The sequence below is a fragment of the Salmo trutta genome, chromosome 27, assembly GCF_901001165.1.
Source record: "Salmo trutta chromosome 27, fSalTru1.1, whole genome shotgun sequence".
Lineage (NCBI taxonomy): Eukaryota > Metazoa > Chordata > Actinopteri > Salmoniformes > Salmonidae > Salmo > Salmo trutta.
The window spans coordinates 7,766,955-7,791,871 of NC_042983.1; the positions used below are offsets into that span (position 1 = coordinate 7,766,955).

Genomic DNA, 24,917 nt, shown 5'->3' on the forward strand with positions numbered 1-24,917 from the left:
ATGAACGGAGCGACGTACAGAGAGATCCTTGATGAAAACCTGCTCCAGAGAGCTCAGGACCTCAGACTGGGGCGAAGGTTCACCTTCCAACAGGACAACGACCCTAAGCACACAGCCAAGACAACGCAGGAGTGGTTTCGGGACAAGTCTCTGAATGTCCTTGAGTGGCCCAGCCAGAGCCTGGACTTGAACCCGATCAAACATCTCTGGAGAAAATAGCTGTGCAATGACGCTCCCCATTCAACCTGACAGAGCTTGAGAGGATCGGCAGAGTGCCAAGCTTGTAGTGTCATACACAAGAAGCCTCAAGGATGTAATTGCTGCCAATAGGTGCTTCAACAAAGTGCTTAGTAAAGGATCTGAATTTTTTTTGCTAATATTTCTAAAAACATGTTTTTGCTTTGTCATTATGGGATATTGTGTGTAGATTGATGAGGGGGGAAAACTATTTAATCAATTTTAGAAGAAGGCTGTAACGCAACAAAATGTGGAAAAAGTCTAGGAGTCTGAGTACTTTCCCAGAGAGCTCAGGACCTCAGACTGGCCTGGACAAAATTATTCACAATTCACATTCATTTGGTTGGAGGCAATGATTTTCGTTTACTGTGTAACTGATCTCACCTGTGGTAAAATGCAGGGCCCTTTATAACCATTGCGTAAACCATTGAGTAAATTTCACACGACATTTCTGAATGCGCTTTTTCTGAAAAGTCTGTGCATATACAGAAATATTGAGATTGATGAATTTAGCGCATGCCTTCCATGTAGGCCTATGCATGTTTCCCGTTTTAAATATGGGACCTGTCGTAAAACCGTGCGTGTGCGAACGAGTATTAAAACTCAGTTTGGAAAACACCCTCCATTTTTATGGTGACAATAACCCCCTGTATTTTGGGGATTATTGGAACATGGCCACGGCAGTTTCTATAAGAACGAGCAATGGCAATTTTGATCACATTGTCGGTAGATGTGTGGGCAGAATCTTTTGATATTTTGTACTGAATGTTTCAAACATGATCTCGTTAGCAGGCGTGTGTGGAACGCGCAGGAACAGTAGCCTTCACGTTGCTACTCTTAGATGCCTATATAGCAAGTGCCATGTCCGCGCATTCTGCAAGATGGATTGTATGTTCGAAACTGTTTAAAAGTAGGCTAACTGCCGCAGTCCACACTTCTATGCAACAATGAATTGTTGTTCAATATTTAGTTTATCAATAGATTATTGGGTTTCTATGTCCTGCCATAAACTCTGAGATTAAATCGGTTTAGGATGTCGCACTCCTATTGCACAGCAATACTGTATCCTACCCCTGCTGTTAAAAATGTTACATAAACTACCGGTCTGTTTACTGTGTTGGCAGAATGTTTTAATCTTTTGCTGTAATTTTTTTTCCTTTTTTTTTTGTATTGTTTGTATAGCGTTGTGTTTGTGTGATTGTCCTTGTCTATCAGTGTTTTGTTACTTGTCATGTTTCGTATTTTTGTGGACCCCAGGTAGAGTAGCTGATGCTTCTGCAAAAGCTACTGGGTATCCAAATAAATAAATACATTCATGCTGTATCACACACACTTTTTGGGGGGTATATTTTGTACATACGCACAGTGTATAAATGAGGCCCCAGGTGCCTACAGGGTAAAAATAGCCGTTCAAATGGGTTTGAAAAGAAAGAACAGAACATTCTGCTCCATTGCAAAGTGAAAGGGTGCCAATGTATTTGACTGCATCTGTAGTAGGATGGTGATTTATAGTAGAGCTCTTAGCTGGGTGAGTGAGTGGGTTCAACAGCTCTCTGTGTGATCCCAACCTCTAAAAATAACATGGTCAAAAGCCTGAGACAGAAACTAGTTGGAATGTAGAATGAGGGGGGAAAAAGGCCTGTCCCAATACTAATTTCTCTACCGGGTCACATTCATTACGGCACACCGTAGCAAAAAGTTTTGCAACGAGTTGGTCCAATCCACTACTAAGGTGAACTCTAGCGTTGACCTTCCATGTTTCGACTTCCTCAGATATCCGAGAACTTCTACTGTGATCTGAACTCGGATCAGTTTAAAGGGTTCCTGAAACCCCACACGCCACAGACGGACCACTCCACCCTCTCCCGAGCAGCCATCTTCTCCATCACATACCCCTCCCCAGATATCTACCTGGTCATCAAGGTAAGATGCGCATCTTATCCACCTGCATCTATCTGCAGTACTTGCTCATTCAGGTAATACACATACCTATACTGTGCACCGATCTACAGTTGTTGGTCACTAAGGTAAACATTATAGACCTATCTACCTGCTCACATATTTCCCATGGTGCCTCTATCGTTCTAGACCCGGTTTCCAAAAATAATTGTAAGGTCATCTTAAGTTCATTGTTTGAACCTTTTGTAGGAGCATCATTAAATCTCTGCGCTGTTTCCCAAAACCACAAACACCTGTAATCTAAAACCTGCCTCGGCTAAGTGTCGTTAGATGCTTTTTTTGCCCTCCCACGTCACTTTAAATACACAAGATCTCCGCTAAACATAGAATCACATGCTTTATCCATCTCTGTGTCCACCGATAACATCAGAACAAAGTAGACTGTTGATACGTATAAAAATATGCTTAAAATGAAAACCCGAGATTACTGCATTCAAATATAAACCGTAAGCTATAGGCCTATTTTCAATCTTATTGAAATACATTTCATGTCCAATCAATTGAGTTCTAATTTGCTACTTGTAGGCTACTGTCTGTAATTTGCCCCAATATATTGTCTAGCCTAACATGTGCGCAATGATGTGTCAAGTTGGTGATTTAGTGCATTTGCAGCCTTAGGTGGTAATATCTATCTAGGAGCTGATGCGTCGTCAGTATTGTGAAATAATTCTAATGTTAGGGAAAGATTTGAATGGAGAAAGCTGATCCGAGAGCAGCGTTCCCTTTCGATCCTATCAGTTTTGACACATGCTCCCAACGACACACTTAGCGACCGGTCTCTCTTGTGTGGTGTTTTGGGAAATGCATGTTACATCTTCGGGCGTTTTTGTAGGAAAGATTGCACTGTTAAAACACTCGTAAGCCTAAGTTCCGTCGCTATGGGGGAAACTGGGCCCTGTGTGTTAAGATAACGTACTGTATGTAACTGACCATAGACACCTGTGTACAGTATTAGCTTGTCCTGGCTGTGTTTCAGATAGAGAAGGTGCTGCAGCAGGGAGAGATCAGTGACTGTGCTGAACCGTACATGGTTATGAAGGAGAGTGACTCAGCGAAGGTAGAGTGCCATGAGGAGGCGCGTCACACACACACACACACACACACACACACACACACACACACACACACACACACACACACACACACACACACACACACACACACACAGCAGCTATAGGTTGTAATTGTGGTTATGTGGGGTTCCCTGGATCAGAATAAGGAGAAGTTGGAGAAGCTGCGCAGCCAGTCGGAGACGTTCTGTCAGAGATTGGGTCGCTACCGTATGCCCTTCGCCTGGGCCACGGTCAACATCATGAACGTCATCAGCAACGCCACCCTGGACCGGGACAGCACCGACTCTGACAGCTTCAATGGTCAGTGTGTGTGTGTGAGATTGTTTAATTGTTTTGTGTGTGAGTGTGATAACCTGGTTTACTCTTGAACTGATGAGTCCAAGGCTTGTTGGATCATACCTTACGTTTACCTTACGTTTACCTTTCTGTACCTAACTTGAGGGGCTTGTTATGGTTCACCTCCCCTGTCCAGGTAAATCCAGCAGTCTGGATAAGAGAGGCCAGCTACCCAGGAGGAACTCTGAGAGGTTCGCTACCATGGAAGACCAGTGTAACATGTCTGCCTTCAAACCTGCTACCATCACCATCAACACCTTCTGCAAGCAGGTCTGGACACATGCGCAAAAGAAAACAATACACACACACACACACACACTACAATATAAGCATTGATACAGCGATATAAGCACCGATATGCTCAACGTTGTGGGTGTCACCTCGAGACAAGAAATGATTTCATTTCACACATAATCCACAGAGCAGACATACATGTGGTAAAGCCTGGCCATATCTAACCAGATATCATACACACTTACCATACATTCTCCCTAATATTTGCAGCCGTAGATGGTCATATTTCTCTAGGAGCTGCTCCGTCATCAGTATTGAGAAATAATTATAATGTCGAGGAAGGAAGGACACAATCCACATAGCAGACATGCTTGGAATAGCATCGCACAGCGAGGGTGCATTTTTCCATCCTACTATCATCTGGGGATAAGCCCAAGAATTGGTGCCGCAGAAACTCTTAGTTGCACCCCTCAATATGTGCCTCAAGTATTTGTCACTTTCTTGCAGTATGTTTAGTTGTTGGAAAAGATGAAGGAGGTCTGCTGTGCAACAAATGCATCTTCACACTGTTTAACTCTGAGACGGTACATCATGCCCACCACAACCTCTTCAGTCCAGAAAGTCCGACATTGTTGTTTTTAGCACATAGTGAATGTTTTTGGGCTCCACTTTTTCTACAGATGAACACAAACCCATGTGTATTTGACTGAACTAGGATCCTGCTGTGTTTCAGGAAGGGGACCGTCTGAGTGACGAGGACTTGTTCAAGTTCCTGGCAGACATCAAGAAGTTCTCATCCCTGCACAGAAGAATTAAAACCATATCAGGTAATCGTCCGTTCAACCACACAGAAAGACCTGGCTATCTGTGTATGCCGTTTCACTCCATTCCACCCAACAACACGTGACTATAATGTATGATTTCTAAGAGCAAGTTGTGTGTGTGTGTGTGTGTGTGTGTGTGTGTGTGTGTGTGTGTGTGTGTAAATGTTATGCCTGGGTTTATGTGTCCAAGTGGGACTGCAACTTTCCTTTACGTGTGATCTACTTTGAAATATCTCTCTGAAGAATTCACGTTTGTTTGAGACTGTGTTTGACTTATTTCGGACATGGTCCATGTTAAGGTATGATTAAACTGGATGTGACCCCGGTCCATGACAACCCAATGGCATGTCTCTCAGCTGAGCTGATCCCAGTCAAACCAGTGGCTGAGAAGAACCTGAGACCTATCAAAGAGGTGTTGGAGTTCCCTTCCAGCGAGGTCTATGTTCCACACAGCACTTACAGGTGAACGCACACACACACACACACACACACACACACACACACACACACACACACACACACACACACACACACACATCAGTCCATGCATACAAAACACACACAGGCATGCGCACACAGGCAAACACACAGTTCATGACAGCATTTACAGGTTAGTTCACTCACTGCATCCTCTCTGCTCTGTAGGAGGAAATGACTTTTACATGTGAGATGTGTCTTGAAACACATTTTCCAATATTGCGTGTTCTGCATGTTCTCCTCAAAGCTCATTTCATCACTTCATTGTTGGTGGATATAGCCTTTAGCGAGTTAGACAGAATGTATTTACCAAAGAGCAAACACTATATATACAAAAGTACTGTATGTGGACACCCCTTCAAATTAGTAGATTTGGCTATTTCAGCCACACCCGTTGCTGACAGGTGTATAAAATCGAGCACACAGCCATGCAATCTCCATAGCAAAACATTGGCAGTAGAATGGCCGTACTGAAGAGCTCAGTGACTTTCATCGTGGCACCGTCATAGGATGCCACCTTTCCAACAAGTCAGTTTGTCAAATTTCTGCCCTGCTAGAGCTGCGTTGGTCAACTGTAAGGGCTGTTATTGTGAAGTGGAAACATCTAGAAGCAACAATGGCTCAGCCGTGAAGTGGTAGGCCACACAAGCTCACAGAACCGGACCGCCGAGTGCTGAAGCACGTAGCCCGTAAAAATCTTCTGTCCTCGGATGGAACACTCAATACCGAGTTCCAAACTGCCTCTGGAAGCAACATGAACAAGAACTGTTTATCGGGAGCTTCATGAAATGGGTTTCCATAGCCGAGCAGCCGCGCACACAAGCCTAAGATCACCATGTGAAATTCCAAGCGTTGGCTAGAGTGGTGTAAAGCTTGCCGCAATTGGACTCTGGAGCAGTGGAAACACGTTCTCTGGAGTGATGAATCACGCTTCACCATCTGGCAGTCCAACGGACTAATCTGGGTTTGGCGGATGTCAGGAGAACGCTTCCTGCCCAAATGCATTGTGCCAACTGTAAAGTTTGGTGGAGGAGGAATAATGGTCTGGGGCTGTTTTTCATGGTTCGGGCTAGGCCCATTAGTTCCAGTGAAGGGAAATCTTAACGCAGCAGCATACTATGACATTCTAGATGATTCTGTGCTTCCAACTTTGTGGCAACAGTTTGGGGAAGACCCTTTCCTGTTTTAGCATGACAATGCCCCTGTGCACAAAGTTAGGTCCATACAGAAATGGTTTGGTGAGATCGTTGTGGAAGAACTTGACTAGCCTGCACAGAGCCCTGACCTCAACCCCATCGAACACCTTTGGGATGAATTGGAACGCTGACTGCGGGCCAGGCCTAATCGCCCAACATCAGTGCCCGACCTCACTAACGCTCTTGTGGCTGCATGGAAGCAAGTCCCCGCAGCAATATTCCATCATCTAGTGGAAAGCCTTCCTAGAAGAGTAGTGGTTGTTGTAGCAGCAAAGGTGGGACCAACTCCATATCAATGCCCATGATCTTGGAACGAGATGTTTGACGAGCAGGTGTCCACATACTTTTGGTCATGTAGTATAGCTTCAAGCACTGTTGGTCCATTACTTACTACCCCTAACAGTGTATTCACGGTCTCCATTCTTACCACCATGTGTACATTTCCCTTCATGTGAGCTTTACACATGTTAGACAGCCAGTCTCCAGGTGTGATTGTATTGACCACAGCACAATGAGCACGCAGCTTCAGGCCTCATAGTTTCCATCAACGTTGTAAACACTCCTACCAAGAGTCTGACCTGAGACAACCCCCAGTGCTGTCAACACTTCACTCCTTCCTCCTCTTTGCGCTACAAATGGCGCCCTATTCCCCATAGGGCAGTGGTCAAAAGTAGGGCATTATATCCGGAATAGGGTGCCATTTGGGACACACCCTAAGCGTGTGTCTCCTGTCTCAGGACAGATGACCACATTTGTTATGTTGTTTTTGATGCCGTGTATTGTGCAATATCATGCATTTCTTACTTAGCTCCACAGAGTGCCATCTAGTGGTCTAGTATTGATGTGCAGGCTCAGGCTGTCTTAACTCTGAGGTAGGAGCGCTGCACATGCCCTATGGGTTTTTCCTGACCACCTGACCTGACCGAATGCATTAGCATTTAACAGGGGTCTGTGCTATTCGAGATCTTTGGGACGTCCCTACCCTAAACCATAATCCTAACCTTAACCCCTACCCTAAACGTAACCATAACCTAATCGTTAACTTTAACCCTAACCATTTGAAATTTCAACTTCATTGAGGTAGGGACGTCCCAAGGATCCCAGCTAGCACAGACCATTTCACAGGCTACAAGTACGGCTTGGGCTGCATCCCATTAATATATCCTTTCTCCTGAAGTGTGCATTTACTCACTAGTTCCCACAAATCTAAAATAATTGGATTAGTGGAGGCATGGGCTAGTGGGAGTTTCCATATTTCTTATACCAGTTATTTCCTTTTGAATCAGTGAAGGGAAGTGAACAGGTGGGAGGAAGGAGAGAGAGTTGGCATATCCCCAGCGTTTTTCCTGGAACTATTATTCTCTCTCAAATGACCACACCATCCCTTCCATCATGAGGATGTACTGTGACAAATCTCTATCTCTCTCTCCCTTCGTCTCTCTCTCGCTCTATCTCTCTCTCTCTGTCCCTCTCTCCAGGAACCTGTTGTATGTGTACCCCCAGCGGCTCAACTTTGTCAACAGGCTGACTTCAGCAAGGAACATCACCATTAAAATCCAGTTTATGAGTGGAGAAGACCCGAGCTGTGTGCTGCCTGTGAGTTTGACACACACACACACACACACACACACACACACACAATGCTCATACAGAACGTTCACCTAGGTCGCTGTGACATTTTTTGGGGGGGTTTTATCGATTTTACTCTGCTTTCTTTTTCCTCCTAGGTCATTTTTGGAAAATCAAATGGTCCTGAGTTTGTGCAAGAAGTATACACCCCAGTCACGTACCATAACAAGCAAGTGGATAGATGCTAATAATACAACTACTGCATGATATGCATATTACATTTTCTAATATAATAAGCTTTGTTTTCTTCTGTGTGACTGGGACTCAGGTCTCCAGACTTCTATGAGGAGGTGAAGATAGCTCTGCCTGCCAGGCTGACTGAGAGACACCACCTTTTGTTTACCTTCTACCATATCAGCTGTCAACAGAAACAGAACCAGACTGGAGCCAGTGAGACGTTCATAGGATTCTCTGTAAGTCTGACACCTCACGCCTGGTCTCACCTGGGCCTATAGTCATAAAGTGCATCACAGTAGGTGTGCTGATCTAGGATCAGCTCTCCCCTGTCCATGTAATCGTATTCATTGTGAATGAAAAGGCAAAACTGATCCTAGAGCAGCACTCGTTTACACAGGCAGCGCAATTCTGATCTTTTGCCCACTTATGGGCAAAAGATCGGATCTGATTGGTCACGAGACCCATTATTGGCAAAAGATCAGAATTAGGCTGCCTGTGTAAACACAGCCTTTATAAATACGGTCCCTGGTCTCATCTGATCTGGATCACACTGGTTTCACGTGGTCTTACATGAACATGCAGCTACTCTACTGAACATGGCGACGCACACATTCGTTCATTCATGTTTATGTATGATCAATATACTTAGAATATGTTTAGCAAGTGAAACTATATGTAGATAGTCTAGCTCCTGTACGTGGGTGTCCACCGTGTCAGTAGTCAGTGTGTGCTGCTAGCTGATGTACTGTCTATCCCTCTGTGTACTGTAGTGGCTGCCTATACTGAGTTGTGACAGATTACAGACTGGTCAGTACTGCCTCCCCATCGCCCTGGACAGACTGCCTGTCAACTACTCACTGCACTCACCTGAGGTAACCGTTCATTTGTCCATTTCAATTCTCCAGACAACAGTTTAAAAAAAATTGTATCAGTAGAATGTGAAGAGGAGTGGCTCCCCCTTGTGGATAGAAGGTACTTATTTGGCCATTTATTGATTGATTTACTGTTTTATTGATTGGGTTTAGATGGCCATAGAAATTATATATATCTTTTTTTGTTGAAGCGCAAGGCTTGTGAGTAGGCTCAGAATGAGTTAATATGTCAAACTCTCTTTCTCTCTCTGCAGAAAATTCCCCCTCAGGTCCCTCCAGTCAAGTGGATGGAGAGCCACAAAGGAGTGTTCAACCTGGAGATACAGGCTGTGTCCTCTGTACACACACAGGTGAGTCTATACACACACACACACACACACACACACCAAAAAAAAAAGTTCTATTTTTTAACCCCTTCCCCACCCAAGGATAACCACTTGGAGCGTTTCTTCACGTTGTGCCATGCCCTGGAGGGCGGAGCGACGTTTCCACTCCGGATTCGGGAAGAGAAGATTCCGGAGAACAAGCTGGAGCACGAGCTGAAGCTGAGCATCATCTCCCTGCCCTCCTCCAGACTGGAACCTCTGGTCCTCTACCTCCACCTGGTCTTAGATCAACTCTTCACCCTCATCATGCAGCCCATGGTCATCGCTGGACAGATAGGTACCTATATATAGGGAGAGGTCACCTAGGGCTTTCAGACAGACAGTTATCCAGGGGGATGTCACTGTCCTGGGCTTTCACACAGACGGTACCTAGGGGATGTCACCTGTGTTTTCAGACAGACAGGCACCCAGGGGGACGTCACTGTCCTGGGCTTTCACACAGACGGGTACCTAGGGGATGTCACCTGTGTTTTCAGACAGACAGGCACCCAGGGGGACGTCACTGTCCTGGGCTTTCACACAGACGGGTACCTAGGGGATGTCACCTGGGTTTTCAGACAGACAGGCACCCAGGGGGACGTCACTGTCCTGGGCTTTCAGACAGATGGGTACCTAGGGGATGTCACCTGGGTTTTCAGACAGACAGGCACCCAGGGGGACGTCATTGTCCTGGGCTTTCAGACAGACGGCTAGAGCAAGACAGGCACTCCACTGGAAGGACAGACAGGAAGTGGGAGAGTTTACCTGATGTGTTTGACCTGTGTTGTGTTAACCGTGTGAATGTATTTATTTCCTAGCCAACCTAGCCCAGATAGCTTTTGAGTCGGTGGTGTCCATCGTCAACAGTCTTCACAACAGCCAGGAGCTGGCCAGGGACCAGCAGGGTAGGAACGGTCTCCTAGCAACATACCTGTACTGGGTGTTCCGCCTGGCCGACTCTCCCCGGGATCTCCTCAACACAGGTAGGTACCACCAGACACGTTGTCGTGGTGATGGGAGTAAGAGACTGGACGTCACTTTATATGAAATTTGCCTCATGAGCACTACTAGAATACGCTTCGCTGAACACAGTAACTGGAGATAAGATACATGAAACAGTAATCATTTAAATGAAGGGGAACTATGTAATTACACCAATACATCGCTATAGTATTTTACCTAGTTCTTTTCAGATTATCTCATTTTGCTCTGTTGTAGCTTTGGCAACTATGTGTGTGTTTTCTATCCCAGTTTGCTCCTCTCCCTGTAGGCTTTACAGACGCTCCCCAACCCCTTGGCTGCAACCCTTCTAATTTGGTGTACCCTGCGCGCACAACCCATGTGGAATTTCTGGTCTCCGGAATTTCTCTCTCTCTCTCTCTCTCTCTCTCTCTCTCTCTCTCTCTCTCTCTCTCTCTCTCTCTCTCTCTCTCTCTCTTTCTCTTTCTCTTTCTCTTTCTATTTCTCTCTCCTCTTCTATCATATCTCCCTTCTGCTAAATCCTTCTCCCTCCTGCCTCTTCGATCCTACTAACCTCCCTTTACGCATGCTATGACTTTCCCCTTTCTTCTCGGCCCTCCCCTCCTGCTCTGTGGCTGAGTGACTCATTACGAGGCAATGGAGGAGAACTTCACTTCTGGAGGACCTATTATCCTTTCACTCCCTCCTCTACCTTCTCTTCCTCTGTATCTGCTGCTAAAAGCACTTTCTATTGCGCTAGATTTCAAGCGTCTGCCTCTAACCCTAGGAAACTCTTTTCCACCTTCTCCTCCCTCCTTAATCCTCCACCCCCCCCCCCCCCCCCTCCCTCTCTGCAGATGACTTTGTCAGCCACTTTAAAAAGAAGATTGTCGACATCCGCTCCTCGTTCACTCAGCTTATTGAATCCGCTGGTCCCACTACCCTACGCCTTGACCTCTTTCTCCCCTCTCTCTCTCCAGATGAAATCCTGCGACTAGTGAGGTTCAGCCACCTGACAACCTGCTCGCTCGACCTCATCCCCTTTTCCCTTCTCTAGACCGTCTCTGGAGACCTCCTCCCTTCTCTAGACCGTCTCTGGAAACCTCCTCCCTTCCCTAGACCGTCTCTGGAGACCTCCTCCCTTCTCTAGACCATCTCTGGAGACCTCCTCCCTTCCCAGACCACTGACTTAAAAATGTCCAGAATTGCTCCCCTCCTCAGGAAACCAACACTCGATGTCTAAAACTACAGACCTTTCTTTCTTTTCTTTCCAAAACAGAACCATCTTTTTGACCCTAACTAGTCAGGCTTCAGAACATGTCACTCAGCCAAGACTGCTTTTTTTTGTGTCCTGGAGGCTCTCCGCACTGCAAAAACGTCATCACAGTTGACAACTCCATGGTGTCCCCGTCCCAGAATGCAAAGAACCTTGGCGTGACCCTGTTGTTCTCTACAAACATCAAAGCAGTGACTTGCTACCGCAGGTTCATGCTCAACAACATCTGTAGAGTACGACCCCACCTCACACAGGAAGCGGCGTCGGTCCTAATCCAGGCACTTATCATCTCCCGCCTGGACTACTGCAACTCGCTGTTGGTTGGGCTCCCCGCTGGTGCCATCAAACCACTGCATCTAATTCAGAATGCTGCACCCCGCCTGGTGTTCAACCTTCCCAAATTCTCCCATGTCACCCCGGTCCTCTGTACACTCCACTGGCTTCCAGTCAAAGCTCGGATTCACTACAAGACCATGATACTTCCTATCTTCAGGCTCATTCTCAAACCCTACACTCCAAACCAACTACTCCGTTCTGCAACCTCTGGTCTCTTGGCCCTCCCAGCCCTACGGGAGGGCAGCTCCAGCTCAGCCCAGTCCAAACTCTTCTCTGTCCTGGTACCCCAATGGTGGAACCAGCTTCCCCTTGAAGCTAGGACAGCAGAGTCCCTGCCCATCTTCTGCAAATATCTGAAACCCTACCTCTTCAAAGAGTATCTTAAATAATCCTACAACACCCCCTCTCGCATCCCCTCCTCGCACTTGATTCTTACTTCCTCTTACTTGCAGTGAAGCCGCTCAACATTACATTCAGTCATCTAGCAGACACTCCTATCCAGAGCGACCCACAGGAGCAACCTGGGTCAAGCTCCCCGCCCAGGGGCACATTGACAGATCTCCCACCAAGTCAAATAATCGGGGACCTGAATGACCTCTTGGCCACAGGCCCAAACTCCCAACAGCCAGGCCACCAACCGTCCAAGATCCCCCACAGTTCCCCCAAGAGCTGCCCCTCAACCATTCGAGACCCTCCCACAGCCCCCCTCCCCCGATAAACCTCCCACTCCACTCCCCACCTCCAAACTTCCCCAGCCCTGTATAGATGTTTAGGTTAAGTGTGCAGGCTCAGTGTGCAGGCTCAGTGTGCAAAGCAAAGTGTGACCAGGTAGATCATGCCAGTGACATGGCACTCCCCTGTGTGTCCAGGTCCAGATGGGGTGTTACCTCCCACTGAGGGCCGCTACAGTACTATGGGGCGGGCCTCAGCCACCACAGTAGGAGCCATGTTACTGCAGTCTCGGCTCCGAAGCAGCAGCAACCCTGATATACCTGCTCCACACAGTGCAGAGGACACAGAGGTCAAAAACATCCTGTCGGCTAAGGTACTGATGCACACGCAGAGCCGAGGCTGAGTGGGTAACACACCCGGCAAATCCATGCCTGTGTCCCAAATGGCAACTTGTGGGCCCTGGTCAAAAGTAGTGCACTGTATAGGGAATAGAATGCCATTTGGGACGCATACATGTCTGTTTGGCTCTGTGTTTCTAAAGCACCAATAACCCAGGTGGTCCAGTGTGGTTCAGGTTCTTCATGACCACCCCGTTGTTGCTGTCTTCTCCGTCAGGGCTACAACAACCCAGGCTGTCGCATGTCCACCTACGTGGATTCGAGCAGCCACCCTCAGAGGTCTACAGGCGGGACCCGGCCCTCCAACAGAAAGGTAACACATACCAGAAAGAGCCAGTAAATCGTTATTCACAACTGTGATACCAACAGTCACCAGTGGAGGGCAGTATTTTACTGAGAAGGCCAGAGCATAAACTAACATGTAGACTTCTGTAAACTACTGTGTCTTCCATACTGGCTAAACACTGACAATAACATCCCCATTTGCATTCTGAGTAGAATGCTATTTAGACATCTCGGTGGGATGTTAGATAGTAGCCAGTAAAATCTTCCGTATAGTGTGTTGTGTATATCTATGGTTCTGGAGCAAACTACACTGGCATGTGATATAGAAGCTGAACATGACGTTGACCTGAGGTTCTACACAGTCTCAGACTTAACAGACATCAAAGTGTGTGTGTGTGTGTTTTCAAAATTAAATCACTTTGAGACGCTGTTCTTGTGATGTTAGCCATGTGCAAATTTTTATTTATTTTATTTTATTTCACCTTTATTTAACCAGGTAGGCAAGTTGAGAACAAGTTCTCATTTACAATTGCGACCTGGCCAAGATAAAGCAAAGCAGTTTGACAACATACAACAACACAGAGTTACACATGGAGTAAACAACATACAGTCAATAATACAGTAGAAAAAAATAAGACTATATACAATGTGAGCAAATGATGTGAGATAAGGGAGGTAAAGGCAAAAAAATGCCATGGTGGCAAAGTAAATAAAGTATAGCAAGAAAAACACTGGAATGGTAGATTTGTAGTTTGAAGAAAGTTCAAAGTTCAAATCTAAATAATATGGTGCAAAGGAGCAAAATAAATAAAATAAATAAATACAGTAGGGGAAGAGGTAGTAGTTTGGGCTAAATTATAGATGGGCTATGTACAGGTGCAGAGATCTGTGAGCTGCTCTGACAGCTGGTGCTTAAAGCTAGTGAGGGAGATAAGTGTTTCCAGTTTCAGAGATTTTTGTAGTTCGTTCCAGTCATTGGCAGCAGAGAACTGGAAGGAGAGACGACCAAAGGAGGAGTTGGCTTTAGGGGTGACCAGAGAGATATACCTGCTGGAGCGCGTGCTACAGGTGGGTGCTGCTATGGTGACCAGTGAGCGGAGATAAGGGGGGACTTTACCTAGCAGGGTCTTGTAGATGACCTGGAGCCAATGTGTTTGGCGACGATTATGAAGTGAAGGCCAGCCAACGAGAGCATACAGGTCGCAGTGGTGGGTTGTATATGGGGCTTTGGTGACAAAACGGATGGCACTGTGATAGACTGCATCCAGCTTGTTGAGTAGGGTATTGGAGGCTAATTTGTAAATGACATCGCCGAAGTCGAGGATTGGTAGGATGGTCAGTTTTACGAGGGTATGTTTGGCAGCATGAATGAAGGATGCTTTGTTGCGAAATAGGAAGCCAATTCTAGATTTCACTTTGGATTGTAGATGATTGATGTGAGTCTGGAAGGAGAGTTTACAGTCTAACCAGACACCTAGGTATTTGTAGTTGTCCACAAATTCTAAGTTTGAAACTGTCCAGAGAAGTTATGCTGGATGGGCGGGCAGGTGCAGGCAGCGATCGGTTGAAGAGCATGCATTTAGTTTTACTTGTGTTTAGGAGCAGTTGGAGACCACGGAAGGAGAGTTGAATGGCATTGAAGCTCGTCTGGAGGGTTGTTAACACATTGTCCAAAGAAGGGCCAGAAGTATACAGAATGGTGTCGTCTGCGTAGAGGTTGATCAGAGATTCACCAGCAGCAAGAGCGACATCATTTATGTATACAGAGAAAAGAGTTGGCCCAAGAATTGAACCCTGTGGTACCCCCATAGAGACTGCCAGAGGTCCAGACAGTAGGCCCTCCGATTTGACACACTGAACTCTGTCAGAGAAGTAGTTGGTGAACCAGGCGACGCAATCGTTTGAGAAACCAAGCCTACTAAGTCTGCCGATGAGGATGTGGTGATTAACAGAGTCAAAAGCTTTGGCCAGGTCAATGAATACGGCAGCACAGTATTGTTTCTTATCGATGGCGGTTACGATGTCGTTTAGGACCTTGAGCGTGGCTGAGGTGCACCCATGACCAGCTCTGAAACCAGATTGCATAGCGGAGAGGGTGCGGTGGGATTCGAAATAGTCGGTAATCTGTTTGTTGACTTGGCTTTCGAAGACCTTAGAAAGGCAGGGTAGGATGGATATAGGTCTGTAGCAATTTGGGTCAAGAGTGTCACCTCCTTTGAAGAGGGGGATGACAGCAGCTGCTTTCCAATCTATGGGAATCTCAGACGACACGAAAGAGAGGTTGAACAGGCTAGTAATAGGGGTTGCAATAATTTCGGCAGATAATTTTAGAAAGAAAGGGTCCAGATTGTCAAGCCCAGCTGATTTGTAGGGGTCCAGATTTTGCAGCTCTTTCAGAACATCAGCTGAATGGATTTGGGAGAAGGAGAAATGGGGGAGGCTTGGGCGAGTAGCTGTGGGGGGTGCAGTGCTGTTGAATGCAGTAGGGGTAGTTAGGTGGAAAGCATGGCCAGCCGTAGAAAAATGCTTATTGAAATTCTCAATTATAGTGGGCTTATCGGTGGTGACAGAGTTTCCTATCCTCAGTGCAGTGGGCAGTTGGGAGGAGGTGTTCTTATTCTCCATGGACTTTACAATGTCCCAGAACTTTTTAGAGTTGGAGTTGCACGAAGCAAATTTCTGTTTGAAAAAGCTAGCCTTGGCGTTTCTAACTGCCTGTGTGTATTGGGTTCTAACTTCCCTAAAAAGTTGCATATCGCGGGGGCAGTTCGATGCTAATGCAGAACGCCACAGGATATTTTTGTGTTGGTTAACCTCTCTGGCGCATGTGGGACGAACTCGTCCCACCTACGTAACAGCCACTGAAATCCAGTGGCGCGATTTTTGAATCGTTAGAAATACTATTACTTCAATTTCTCAAACATATGACTATTTTACAGCTATTTAAAGACAAGAATCTCGTTAATCTAACCCCACTGTCCGATTTCAAAAAGGCTTTACAACGAAAGCAAAACATTAGATTATGTCAGCAGAGTGCCCAGCCAGAAATAATCAGACACCCATTTTTCAAGCTAGCATATCATGTCACATAAACCCAAACCACAGCTAAATGCAGCACTAACCTTTTATGATCTTCATCAGATGACACACCTAGGACATTGTGTTATACAATACATGCATGTCTGTTCAATCAAGTTCATATTTATATCAAAAAACAGCTTTTTACATTAGCATGTGACGTTCAGAAAAAGCATAACCCCCGGGAATTTACTAACAGTTTGTTAAATTACTCACGATAAACGTTCACAAAAAGCATAACAATTATTTTAAGAATTATAGATACATTACTCCTCTATGCACTCGATATGTCCGATTTTAAAATAGCTTTTCGGATGAAGCACATTTTGCAATAATCTAAGTACATAGCCCGGCATCACAGGGCTAGCTATTTAGATACCCACCCAGGTCAGCCTCCACCAAAATCACATTTCCTATAAGAAAAATGTTCTTACCTTGCTTGTTCTTCGTCAGAATACACTGCCAGGACTTCTACTTCAATAACAAATGTTGGTTTGGTCCCAAATAATCCATCGTTATATCCAAACAGCGACGTTTTGTTCGTGAGTTCTAGACACTATCAGAATGCTTCATCACGGTCTTGAGCATGGCGCATTGGCGTGACAAAAATGTCTAAATATTCCATTACCGTACTTCGAAGCATGTCAACCGCTGTTTAAAACCAATTTTTATGCCATTTATCTCGTAGATAAGTGATAATATTCCGACCGGGAATATGCATTGAGCCTAAACAGCCGAATTAAATTTCTCCTCAGGAGCGAATCGTGCACGCGCCTCATTCAAAGGTCCTCTGAGCCGCCACTTGCCAAAGCCGATAATGTGTTTCAGCCTGAGGCTCCCTCGTCAACCTTCAGTTATTTCCCGGGTTCTGAGAGCCTATCGGAGCCCTGGGAATTGTCACGTTACAGCTAAGATCCTTACTTTTCAATAAACAGATGCAAGACGCACGACTCCTTGTCAGACAGGGTACTTCCTGCTTGAAACCTTGTCAGATTTTTGCCTGCCATAGGAGTTCTGTTATACTCACAGACACCATTCAAACAGTTTTAGAAAATTCAGAGTGTTTTCTATCCAAACCTGAACAATAATATGCATATTCTAGCTTCTGAGTTGGTGTAGGAGGCAGTTAAAAATGGGCACATATTTTTTCCAAAATTCTCAATACTGCCCCCTATCCCAAACAGGTTTTAAGGGCAGTCAGGTCTGGGGAGAACCAAGGGCTATATCTGTTCCTGGTTCTAAATTTCTTGAAAGGGGCATGCTTATTTAAGATGGAGAGGAAGGCATTTAAAAAAAATAACCAGGCATCCTCTACTGACGGGATGAGGTCAATATCCTTCCAGGATACCAGGGCCAGGTCGATTAGAAAGGCTTGCTCGTTGAAATGTTTCAGGGAGCGTTTGACAGTGATGAGTGGAGGTCGTTTGACCGCTGACCCATTACGGGTGCAGGCAATGAGGCAGTGATCGCTGAGATCTTGGTTGAAAACAGCAGAGGTGTAATTAGAGGGCACATTGGTTAGGATGATATCTATGAGGGTGCCAGTGTTTGCGGCTTTGGGGTTGTACCTGGTGGGTTCATTAATAATTTGTGTGAGATTGAAGGCATCAAGCTTGGATTGTAGAATGGCTGGGGTGTTAAGCATGTCCCAGTTTAGGTCGCCTAGTAGCACGAGCTCTGAAGATAGATGGGGGGCAATCAGTTCACATATGGTGTCCAGAGCACAGCTAGGGGCTGAGGGGGGTCTATAGCAGGCGGCAACGGTGAGAGACTTGTTTTTGGAGAGGTGGATTTTTAAAAGTAGAAGTTCAAATTGTTTGGGTACAGACCTGGATAGCAGGACAGAACACTGCAGGCTATCTCTGCAGTAGATTGCAACACCGCCCCCTTTGGTCGTTCTATCTTGTCTGAAAACGTTGTAGTTAGGGATGAAGATTTCACAGTTTTTGGTGGACTTCCTAAGCCAAGATTCAGACACAGACCAGACCCTTCCCTTGAAACGGTGTATCTGATTTCCCTGGCTGGGGTCACAGTGGATTGGCTAGCTCTGGTTTCCCTGGCTGGGGTCACAGTGGATTGGCTAGCTCTGGTTTGTGTTGAACTGAGGATTGTAGCCACCAGCTACAATGTGCCTGTCTCAGTGTCTATCTCTCTATCTCTCTATCTAGCTAGCTAACATTACGGTGGTATTTTGCTCATAAGACGTAACACTGAGATAGTCTGGATGGATGTGGTTCTTATAAAGAGTACGCTGTATTCTACATGTAGGTTACCAGACACTACTGTATTAGTGGTGGTAGTAACCCAAGGCTCTGTGTTTCTCTGACAGCAGTTCCATGAAGAGTTGGCTCTACAGATGGTGGTCAGCACGGGAGTCTGCAGAGAGAATGCATACAAATACGCCTGGTTCTTCTTTGAACTGCTGGTACGTGTGTACAATATATTTTACAATATAGCCGTAGCGCGTTTTGCTTAATGGAGTTGTTCATGGACGACAAGAAAAAGTGTGTGTGTGTGTCCAGGTGAAGAGCATGGCCCAGCATGTGTCTCAGCTGGAGAAGCAGAACGTCCCTCGCAGGAGCCGCTTCTCAGACCGCTTCAAAGATGACATCACCACCATCGTCTCTGTGGTTACCGCCGAGATCGGGACCATCCTGGTCAAACAGAAGGTTAATAGCAGTGTCTCATTTATATACGCTAGCACTTTCTGTAGACTCAATTTATCAAATCATCACTTAACTTCCAATACTAATTTTAATACAAATACAAATAAAATGTTTGATCTTGTGTCTCTAGGGAGATAGTTGGCTGGTATTAACTGAAAATCAACTGTTTGTTTGTTGTTTTTGTTAGGAGATGGAGCAGGCAGAGAAGGTCAACATCAGCCTTGCCTTCTTCCTGTATGACCTGCTGTCTCTCATGGACCGAGGCTTCGTCTTCATCCTGGTCAAAAACTACTGCAACCAGGTCACTACCACAAAACACTTCCTAACCACAGTATTCTACCGTCCTATTTTAAGTGACGCAACAAAAGATAGTAGTTACGCGGTAGTTACCGACAGGAAGTTGCTTCAGCATAACTACGAAGAGGTGACCAATTCTAGACTCTATTTCCATGTCGCTGACCATATCCCATGTCAATAACTTAACCTGACCTTGACCGTGTGACCTGCCGTAACCTTTTTGATTGGTTGTTTCCAGATGTCGGCAAAGAGCATTTCCATGCCAACCATGATCGGTATACGATTGGAGTTCCTGCGTATCCTGTGCAGTCATGAGCACTACCTCAACCTCAGCCTTTACTTCAGTAGTCCCGCCTCCGAACCCGCCTCCCCATGCCCATCCATCTCCTCACAGGTCAGTCTGCATGTCAGTCAAATTCCTATTGGCCAGTCCACAGCACTCACCTGGCTTTGGGATTTGAGGTTATGGTGTGTTGTTGAGGAAAGTGTTGTTGCGTGAAGTGCTCTTTCTCTCTTTGTCGTTTCATTTCCCACCTCTTGCTCTCTCCTTCTCGCTCTCTCTCGCCCACCTCTCTCTCCTTCTTTCTCTCTCTCTCTTCATCTCTCTTTCCCCCTGTCTCTCTCTCCATCTCTCTTTCCCCCTGTCTCTCTCTCTCTCTCTCGCTCTCGTCCCCATCTCTCCCCCCCCCATCTCTCTCTGCAGAGCTCCAGTTCATGTAGTTTCCAGGAGCAGAGGATCCTGGGGCTGTTTGATCTGTCTCAGGAGTTTAAACAGCAGCACTACCTTACTGGTCTACTGCTCACCGAGCTCAGCGCTGCTCTGGACATGGAGTCAGAGGGGTCAGTAGACACACACAGGGGTAAGGTCCAGAGGAAGGCCATCAACGCCACCTACAGTCTGCTGTGTGCCCATGACCTGGACCAGCGCTGTGCCCAGCCAGAGGTCAGGGCCAAGGTGGCCACTCTCTACCTCCCCCTGGTGGGCATCATCATTGACTCCATCAACTACCTGGACTTCACAGGTACTGGCCTTGGCCGCATTCCGTATCCACCCCTAGACCCTACCCATTGGCACTTAATGTACACTGGCTAAGGAATTGGTTGATTGGTTTGGAACTGGGTTTATGTGAACGGTGTTTTGGGAGTGTTTGGTGCAGAGCCGTGGCTGGTGACAATCGCCGCTCTCAACAAATATGCCTCTCCCCACCGGAGACGACCCTTTCGACTTTCTCCCCTCTCTACCTCTGTGTAACCCTTTAGTAACTTCTAATCTGTCTAAATAAAACTTGAAACTACTTTTTTTTAAAGTAATTGACCCTTGTGTGTGTCTGTAGTGTCCGAGGCTCGCGGAGGGAAGAACAAGACGGGTGGATCAGACGAAGACCCCGACAACGTCACGCCCATCAATCAGTCTATTGCCATGGCGATCGCCGGCAACCCCTTCAACACCTTGGCGAGGAATGCCCTGCCTTCCATGGCGTCTGTGGTACGACTGTAGGAATGTTGCTATGGTTTCGTATCAGTGGGACTTTCTCGTTTCGCCTCCGAGCGCATACTGTATGTTTTGAGTTTTCCCAATCGGACCTGGAGAAAGCTTGCTTTTCAAACGGCATCAAAGTGATTTATTAACATTTCAATTAGAGTAGTCAATTCCTTGCCCACAAACTTGATATTTATATAATTGCTCTGTGTTTTTGTGACTAGCAGTCTGTCTGTTTGTTGGCGTATTCATGCACAAAGGGTGCATTGTAACAGGTGTGCTGCTGTGAGGTAGACTGATGAGCTGTCAGATGCACACCCGCACTCCATCCATTCTGAGACGCCAGCTCTCTCTCTCTCTTTCTCTCTCTTGTTCACCCACGCGCGCGCGCACACACACGGGAGATGCGTTATGGGCAGGCATTATAATCACAAGTGACCTGGGCTGTACCTGAGCAACACAAGACATCCATCAAACGTCGCCACTGAACACCTTCACTCTTGTCCCTCCTCTCATAACTTGCCTGTGCCAGATGAGCGTGTGCCCTATATATGCTATACACAATGCTATCGATGACTGACTGGTCTACGTGAAGTATTCATCAAACTCAACCCCCTTAGTGTGATGGAGCACCTGTTTACTCCGAAAGGAGACTCCGTAAAGCCACACTACATCGCCGATCACATTGCAGTGAATCTGTCCACTTTAAAGTATACCTCTCCAATCCCCTTCCTCTACCAGTCTGCTAAAGGCCTTTTTGCAGACTGTACCTTCGGATTCAGTCTTTTACGATTACCACTTCCCACCGCGCGATGTTACCAAATGTGAAATCTTGACGCCAACCTGGCCAGGTTTGTACGATTTTGCTCCAGTTCTGTCGTCACGTTCTGCGATTGGCTTGCTAGGCCACGTCAGGCCGACATGGGCTACGGCAACGGCGGCGGTGTATCGGACCTGCGCATGTGCCCAGCGCTGGCGGTGCAAGACCCACTCTATGCTTAATGCGCGAGTGAAGTGAGTTATACATTTTTTTACGGAAAGTATGTGCAAACTTGAAATGAGCGTTTTATTTTGATTGCCCGTTTTGTGCATTAACAGTATCCCATCAGGTAGCCTGATTTCAGATGTGTCATGTACCAAGATGATTATGGGAAATGGCTAAACGTTTACATCGAACTATTAGGCCTATATCAATCTGACTTCACAATAATCGTATTGTGGTGTGTATGCTCAGTGCCGTCTGTGTTCCTATTGGTCAGTCACCGGGATTGGCTCGTAGCACCAGCCACACTACACGATTAAGGCAACAAAATTCGGACCACTGCTCGAACTTTGTCAGAGCCTACGATAGCACCTAGCTGCGCGGCAGACGTTGGCCCTGTCAGCCTGAACGAGCCAAGACGTCCGACAATCGTTTACGACATAAGAATTTGCCCACGTTGTGGAGATTGTGTCTGGAACGGCAAAACTGTTGCATAAGATGGCTGAAATGGTTCAGTCTTCAAAAGCCTTAAAGCCGTGGCCACCCTGTGTGTTTCCTATAGTAGTATAACTCTGTCTCTCTCCTCTACCAGTCTGCTAAGGCCGTGGCCACCCTGTCAGCAGAGACCAGTCGTAACCTGCTGCTGTGTTTCCTGTGGGTGATGAAGAACGCTGAGAGGAGTCTGATCCAGCGCTGGACTGTGGACATGCCCTCAGCACAGCTCAACAGACTGCTAGAACTACTCACCATCTGTGTTTCCTGCTTTGAGTACAGGGTAAGAATGTCTGCGCCCTGCATGGAGTACATACATCATTCATTTGTGTAAATATGATGGAAATGTATATCTCTCACTGTGTGTGTGTGCATGCCTCTGCATTTGTGTGTGTGTGTGTGTGTGTGTGTGTGTGTGTGTGGTGCAGGGGAAGCAGAGCAGTGATAAGGTGAGCACGCAGGCCTTACAGAAGTCCCAGCAGGCCAAGATGCAGCTGGAGGACTCCCTACTGAGGGGCATCGGAGCACGGGGGGAAATGATGCGCCGGGTTGGAGGTCAGTCCCACCCACTACTCTCTCTGATTGGTCAGAAGTAGCTACGTGCACAGTACACGTCTTCTAAGTACATCTCCTGAAGAGCAGCTGGAAAGGGGAGGATGGTACTCCTAGGCTGCTTTTTGATTGAACGAGAGCCTGCCAGCCTTCTTACCCCTGACCCTTTGACCCGGACAGGAAGTGACCGCGCAGGTCAGAGAGAGAACCTACGCTGGAGGAAAGACCTGACGCAGTGGAGGCAGACCAACGACAGACAAGACAAGTGAGTTAGACACACACACACACACGGGTACAGACGCAATTCTTCCAAACATGTATTACTCATCTCTCCTGGTAACTATGGCGCAGAAGACCAATTGTCTTCACAAGACACTGCCTGACAATGTCAAGGAAGAGAACCCATAGACGCAGAAAGTGGTCTCATCCTTGTGCCATTTTACCCTCAGAACGAAAGCAGAGCTGGACCAGGAGGCTCTAATCAGTGGGAATTTGGCTACTGAGTCCAACCTCATTGTCCTGGACCTACTGGAGACCATAGTACAGGTCCCAGCATCTCTCTCCCTTGTTCTTCTTTCTTCCGTCCTCTTCGGTCTTTCCTGTCCTCTCTGTCTCTCTCTCTCTTGACGACTGCAGACCGACTGTTTTACAGATGGCCTTTAATCCTTAACAACGGCCGATTATTTGTAGATCAGTCTGTCACCATATACCCACAATGCTTTACGAATTTGATACTCTCTCGAACACGTCCTACGTCACAAAGTCCTCTCTCTCTCTCTCCTCTCTCCTCTCTCTCTCTCTCTCTCTCTCTCTCTCTCTCCTCTCTCTCTCTCTCTCTCTCTCCTCTCCTCTCTCTCTCTCCTCTCCTCTCTCTCTTCCTCTCTCTCTCCTCTCTCTCTCTCTCTCCTCTCTCTCCCTCCACTCTCTCTCTCTCTCCTCTCCTCTCTCTCGCTCCTCTCCTCTCTCTCTCTCTCTCTCTCTCTGTCTCTCTCTCTCCGCTGTTTTACTCCTTTCCCTCCTCCTTTATTTGTGTCATCTGTCCCTATACCCACATGCTCTCTCCTCTCTCTCCTCCTCTTGTTTTGCTGACCACTCGCCTAGTCGCAGTCCGCTCTTCTTCTCTCATACTCCTCCCCTCTCTTCTCATCCTCTCTCCCGTCCCCTCTCTCTCCTCCTCATGTCCCTCCTCTGTCACTCTCTACCCCCTCAATTCTCTTCGCCTTTACTCTCTCTCTCTCACTCCTCAGGTCTCAAACCTCTCGTCCCTCTCACTCCTCCCTCTCTCTCTCCCCTCTCTCTCTCTCCTCCTCTCTCCCTCTCTCTCTCTCTCTCTCTCTCTCTCTCTCTCTCTCTCTCTCTCGTTGTGTTTGAGATTGACGACTGCAGACCGACTGTTTTACAAATGGCCTTTAATCCTTAACAACGGCCGATTATTTGTAGATCAGTCTGTCACCATATACCCACAATGCTTTACGAATTTGATACTCTCTCGAACACGTCCTACGTCACAAAGTCCTCTCTAGTTCCATTGGCTGACCGTATTCTTTCTCTCACTTGTGGTTGGTTGTCATGACAGTCTGTCTCCCGTACAGGCTGTTCCGTTGGCTGACTGTAAGGACAGTGTCGTGGGCGGAGTACTGAGGGTGTTGCTACACTGTCTCACCTGCAACCAGAGTACAACCTTCCTGTCTCACTGCTTCAGCACGCTCCGAGCGCTCATCGTCAAGGTAGGGTGTGTGTGTGTACACACGATATGTACTGACAGTATTGTGTGTGTTTGTGTGCTGCGTGTGTGTTTGTATACTGACAGTATTGTGTGTGTGTAGTTTGGTGACCTGTTGTTTGAAGAGGAAGCCGAGCAGTGTGCAGACCTGTGCCAGAAGGTTCTCCAGTACTGTAGCAGCCACGAGGATGGAAACAGAAGCCAGGCCTGCGCTACCCTATACCTCATCATGAGATGCAGCTTCAGCTCGGCCAACGTGAGCGCACGCACGCACGCACGCACGCACGCACACTGATTCCGTCTCATCCGTTTTCCTCCACCACCCAGCTTTAATGTCTTTT

The 24,917-nt window shown here is 46.8% G+C and overlaps 1 protein-coding gene across 2 annotated transcripts in view; it reads left to right on the forward strand.

Annotated features, from left to right (window-relative positions):
- Nucleotides 1-24,917, forward strand: part of dock8 (dedicator of cytokinesis 8) — an 82,373-nt gene that overhangs the window by 39,427 nt on the left and 18,029 nt on the right. Inside the window, exons 9-35 of one of the 2 annotated variants that reach the window (XM_029716508.1) lie at nucleotides 2,011-2,160; nucleotides 3,173-3,253; nucleotides 3,410-3,569; nucleotides 3,742-3,875; nucleotides 4,573-4,666; nucleotides 4,963-5,125; nucleotides 7,815-7,932; nucleotides 8,064-8,134; nucleotides 8,234-8,378; nucleotides 8,913-9,014; nucleotides 9,269-9,364; nucleotides 9,443-9,677; nucleotides 10,198-10,362; nucleotides 12,821-12,996; nucleotides 13,239-13,334; nucleotides 18,717-18,809; nucleotides 18,907-19,053; nucleotides 19,238-19,351; nucleotides 19,586-19,741; nucleotides 20,051-20,369; nucleotides 20,682-20,833; nucleotides 22,402-22,584; nucleotides 22,730-22,856; nucleotides 23,034-23,118; nucleotides 23,303-23,399; nucleotides 24,446-24,580; nucleotides 24,680-24,832. In XM_029716508.1, the coding sequence (XP_029572368.1) occupies nucleotides 2,011-2,160; nucleotides 3,173-3,253; nucleotides 3,410-3,569; nucleotides 3,742-3,875; nucleotides 4,573-4,666; nucleotides 4,963-5,125; nucleotides 7,815-7,932; nucleotides 8,064-8,134; nucleotides 8,234-8,378; nucleotides 8,913-9,014; nucleotides 9,269-9,364; nucleotides 9,443-9,677; nucleotides 10,198-10,362; nucleotides 12,821-12,996; nucleotides 13,239-13,334; nucleotides 18,717-18,809; nucleotides 18,907-19,053; nucleotides 19,238-19,351; nucleotides 19,586-19,741; nucleotides 20,051-20,369; nucleotides 20,682-20,833; nucleotides 22,402-22,584; nucleotides 22,730-22,856; nucleotides 23,034-23,118; nucleotides 23,303-23,399; nucleotides 24,446-24,580; nucleotides 24,680-24,832 (3,747 nt within the window). Of the gene's footprint in view, nucleotides 1-2,010; nucleotides 2,161-3,172; nucleotides 3,254-3,409; nucleotides 3,570-3,741; nucleotides 3,876-4,572; nucleotides 4,667-4,962; nucleotides 5,126-7,814; nucleotides 7,933-8,063; nucleotides 8,135-8,233; nucleotides 8,379-8,912; nucleotides 9,015-9,268; nucleotides 9,365-9,442; nucleotides 9,678-10,197; nucleotides 10,363-12,820; nucleotides 12,997-13,238; nucleotides 13,335-18,713; nucleotides 18,810-18,906; nucleotides 19,054-19,237; nucleotides 19,352-19,585; nucleotides 19,742-20,050; nucleotides 20,370-20,681; nucleotides 20,834-22,401; nucleotides 22,585-22,729; nucleotides 22,857-23,033; nucleotides 23,119-23,302; nucleotides 23,400-24,445; nucleotides 24,581-24,679; nucleotides 24,833-24,917 lie in introns of both variants that reach the window. The other variant, XM_029716507.1, reaches the window with a different exon arrangement.